The sequence below is a fragment of the Cupressus sempervirens genome, chromosome 6, assembly GCF_028749045.1.
Source record: "Cupressus sempervirens isolate cs-2001-9-10 chromosome 6, ASM2874904v1, whole genome shotgun sequence".
NCBI classification, from domain to species: Eukaryota; Viridiplantae; Streptophyta; class Pinopsida; order Cupressales; family Cupressaceae; genus Cupressus; species Cupressus sempervirens.
Window position 1 is genome coordinate 22985933 of NC_143123.1, and position 4626 is coordinate 22990558.

Sequence of the window (4626 nt, forward strand, 5' to 3'; positions counted from 1 at the left end):
GGGTTCCAATATTACATATGCAGCCTTTATTGTAATAGAACTAATCTACTTGCCTTGCTTAAAATGTAACTACCAAAAATCCTAGATCTAAATCTATTGATTAGATAGAAGAGATTTCTTTCCAGTTTTGATAAGCCCAGTTTTTGAATAAAATGAGTGAGAGATTGTTGGCCCCAAAACTTATAGATTGGTAGTAGAAAAATTTATCAACAGAATACTACAATTAGATAAGGCAACTATTTATTGTGCATATATTTTATGAGTCTTGCAAGCCAGAAGATAATTTTTATTTGGAGGAATTCTTAGTACAAAATAAAAAATATTTATTTGGAGGAATTCTTAGTACAAAATAAAAAATAAAAAATAAAAGTTATCAATATAAATTGATAAAAAAAATTATTTTTCATTCATGAAATATAGATTCAGAGAAAATACCAATCTATGGTTGTCAAGATTTTATTATACTTTTCTAGAGAAGAAAGTTCTACATCAAAAATTACTTAACATTAATCAGTCAGTAGAAAAAACTAATCCATAAATGCTAAAGTTTTACAAAACAGACCATTAAACCACACCAATTAAAACAATTGCATAAAAAAATCTTATTTTTAATCAAATTGTACAACTTCTTCAAATTTATCACAATACATTTTTATAACTCCAATTATAGATCTCATTGTAATTATAAATTGCAAGCAATAGACATCCCAATTTAAATAAATACTTCATCTGTCATACATCAGCCATTTTAAAATTGAAATTAGATGAACTTTAATTATACAAAGTTGACTAATGTAGAAATAGGAACCTAACGCTGTTTTTTATTCTGTACCAACCTTCTTACCCATTTTACATGTTTGGTTCTATTTTAAACCAAGAAAAAACCAAACCATTCCCAAATAAATAAACAGCAAATAGATTTAGAAATAGCAGATTCGTTGCTTAAACATCACAGCAATTTACAAAATAAACTGCCCCTGAACAGTAATCCTCACAAATGAATTATCATGCCAGCAAAAACTTCCACTAACACCTAAACTTAAGCTTGGGCTTTCTCATGTTATGTGATAATGCATATACAATTCACAACCTGGTAGGCATCTGAATCTTCTTGCATTCACCATCTCAACTTAGCTGGAAAATACTGCAAAACACAAGTCATAAATTCATGATACTAAACCATGCATACAATCTTTCTACATCACATTGAGGGAGTTGTCATGATTAATGTTTGAAAAAAAAGATTACCTTTGCAATGAGGGATTGATAGTAGGGTTTCACGGCTTCCACATCAACTCTTACTTTACTCTTACTGTACAAATCATATTTGCTGTAGACAGAGATAATCATAAGGATACAGATCATACAAAATAGTATCTCCATGTTAAGATGAACACTGTTTTAAAACTAAAAAAACATGAAAAGAGCCAACTTTTTTCTCCTTACTTGAATATCTTAAGCCACTCCAGCATTTCGTAGTCCTCCTCCTTCATGAAATGGGTGTAAGCACCAGCACGATGCAGAGCTGAAATATGTAAAACAAATCATACAATTTGTGAGACATTATACAAAATACATTGTCAAATTGGGGAGAAAAACATTATATCTTTCAGTGGCTCAGGAATGTGCAAATGACTATCTTACCGTAGAAAGAGTGAAATCTGATGATGAAGAGAGCAGCAGGGGGTAAAGTGGTATTGTTCATTTTGGCAACCTGTTTTAGCCAAATCAAATCAAATTGCTTTGCTGTGAAATAATGGCGGAGATATTAACATAAAGATATCATTGTTTGCTAATTGAGAGAATTAACACATACCATGTGCATGTATTCATCGTGACCCCATGACATGATAACCTTTTCAAGCCCACACTTTTCAGAATAAACTCCATACTTTGTGTTGAATTTGGGGTTGTAATAATCTGGGTTGTCTTTAAAATACTGTTCACCAACAACAGATTTGAATTTCTAAAGGGGAAAAAGAAAATATTCTGAAAGGTTTAATAGTAACCAATGATAGAAATTACCTGGTAATGAACTATGGATTCATCGAATGCACATCCCACAGGGAAAGTATCACCTAAAATTTCAGATTTGTTAGCATCCAATTCAATTTAAAAGGCTTCAATCAATTTCAGTCACTTACAACTTTACTGTTAACAATTTATTTAACAGAATTAAACAGATGGGTTCTGTTTGTTGTGTGAAATGTTGATAGAGCTCACCTACAACAGCCCATTGAGGTTCAGCTCCAAAACTTGGATGAAGCAGCACCTTGCCCAAATCTGCAACCACCATATTTTTCATTCATATGTTTGTAGATTAATGGAATAATAACAAGTAGGATTATACCATGAATTGGCTTGGCAGATCTAAGAAAGGTTAATAATTTATACCATGAATGAGTCCAGTCAAATGAAGCCAATCTTCATTGGGATAATCTTTACGAATGGCTTCTGCTGTTTGGAGAAGATGTTCAATTTGGGGCTCGTCAAGGTCAGGATCAGATTCATCAACAAACTCATTCAGCAATTCACAGCATTCCCAAATGCTCATCACAGCTCTGTCAAGCTTACCATATTCTTCACGCTTGCTTAAAACCTGCAAAAGGTAAAACAAACAACCGAAAGTTATACAACAAACAAGATAACAGCCCCAACAATGTTGTCATCATAACCGTTTCAATAAAGAGGAAAGGTGCAATAAAGATCAGATAAGATCAGCTATATTTGTCAGAAACAACTTACAAAATCATAAGTCTGGTTAATGTGTTGAGTCCTGTAGAACTCTTCCACAAGTGCCCTTCTTTCGCTTTCCTTTTCATAATCTCTGTTAAAGGAATCAATGATCAGAATGCAATATAACCATGTACATAGACAGAAAGTGAAGCCAAAGAAACAGAAAATCAAAATTCACCTGAAAGCATGACCAAATGCATTGCTTTCTGGCGTCATAAATCCGCCATCCAAAATCAGTTCTTTTGAAGTTCCCTCAGCAGGATTTTCATCAATAAGAGTTTTACCATCTCCAAGAAGGGGTACTGTAATGTCATGGTGACATTAAAGATTTAAGAGACTAAAGAACAAGGATAAAAAGAGCCAATTGGCAATCTAAATTTTAAAAAAAGATCTATGATCGCTACTAAGCTACTAAATTATGTTTGAGTAGATATCAATCTATAAGATATCTATATACTGTTTCTGGCTTGAATTGTGCTAGTTTGTATGTATCAATATTTTGGATCACACTCCTTCATTCATGATTATAATGATAAAGAACATAAGATCTATCTAGAATTCTTCTAGTTTTTATTTATATTCTCCATCCTAATGATGAATGTGATCCCAAACATTGATAAAAAATGCTAACACAATTCAATTCAGAAACTTTTTAAAGATTTCTGTTCAGATTTTTGAATCAACTGAAGCACATTAATTTTGACCCATATAATTCCTAACATGAATTAAAGTTTATATCTTCATAATCCCAAACATAGATTAAAATTCTTAATTCAAAAATAAAACTTATATCCTGAAGAGAAATTCATGTAACCTGGAACGGTGATCGTCATTTGTGATTCCTGCAACTCCGACAAAGTGCACCTGCAACACAAGCATTAAATTCTATGTCAACTCATGTATAAAACTTAAAAAACTAAGCTGAATCAGTGAAACAATTTGTAAATCATACAACTTACAAACGAGATACCAAACAGAAACAGAAACAGAGAATCCCAACAACACACAGGCTTCGCAGCAAAGACAGAATTGTGACAATGAAATGCTGAAAGTTAGGATTCAAACGAAAGAAAGAAGTGTTATAAAGAGGTCCGGCCGCGTTGGGTGAGTAGATGCCACGTCAGCAGGTGGTGGGAAGAACATGGGGTATAAGATGGGTCTGATTCAATGCCACGCAAGCATCTGTTCATAATCTGCTAGCTGGTCAAGATCAATTCGGCCGACAGTGAAATTGGTCTACATTGTACAACGAGTTAATCGTTTGCCACCTGATTAAAAACACCGTTTTTTATTGAAAAAAACGCTAACTAAACATTAATCGAGAAAAGGGAAATGGGAAAAATCGTTACACGATGCAAACTTTTTAAAGCGATGAGAATGTGTTCGTTATGAAGATAAGGACGCCACGCCATTACATTGGTTGGAGAGCTGCCCTTAATCTCGCAACTGCAAGTTCAACACCAAAATGGGAAAAAGCTTGTTACGCGGGATAAATAATTAATTAATTGGTCCTTAGATTTCTGCAATTGTTTCCTGAAATAGGTATTTGAATTTTATTCTACTTTTCATGTTAATCTCCGGGTTCTATTGTATGACTTTTGGGTGTCATTTAATTTTGTTTTTTGGGTTGTGTCCTAATTTTACTATGGCATCACATTTTTTTAATGTCATAAAAATGAAAAAGTCAGCTTATCTATTATATCGGATAAGTTATCATTCAAGATGAGCTAGGTTGGAAGGTTTATTATGCATTTGGAATGAATGGATTGGTATAACTATTGTGTCTTCAATTATCTTCGTTTATTATTAGGACTTGTTTATAGTCTAAGAATTATTGGTATGATTTAATGGTTTCTCTATTTTAACTAGTGAGTAAATATATTGCATGGT

General features: G+C 32.8%; 1 protein-coding gene across 1 annotated transcript; it reads right to left on the reverse strand.

The window, feature by feature from the left end:
• Positions 1-711: 711 nt before the first annotated feature.
• Positions 712-3840, reverse strand: LOC149550883 (putative inositol oxygenase). The gene is made up of 12 exons (XM_089786463.1): positions 3696-3840; positions 3551-3600; positions 2915-3038; positions 2746-2827; positions 2395-2599; positions 2224-2283; positions 2026-2078; positions 1817-1939; positions 1645-1714; positions 1447-1525; positions 1249-1330; positions 712-1144 (listed from the first exon to the last, which is right to left on the reverse strand). The coding sequence occupies exons 2-12, from the start codon at positions 3567-3569 to the stop codon at positions 1118-1120; spliced, it is 924 nt and encodes a 307-aa protein (XP_089642589.1). The 5' UTR covers positions 3570-3600; positions 3696-3840; the 3' UTR covers positions 712-1117.
• Positions 3841-4626: the final 786 nt, after the last annotated feature.

Bases quoted from the DNA above. Each gene is read 5' to 3' on its own strand.
- LOC149550883 (XM_089786463.1), bottom strand. The intron at 1,331-1,446 runs GTAAGGAGAAAA...CTCTGTCTACAG, and splicing joins GAGTGGCTTAAGATATTCAA to CAAATATGATTTGTACAGTA. The intron at 1,145-1,248 runs GTAATCTTTTTT...TGTGTTTTGCAG, and splicing joins ATCAATCCCTCATTGCAAAG to TATTTTCCAGCTAAGTTGAG.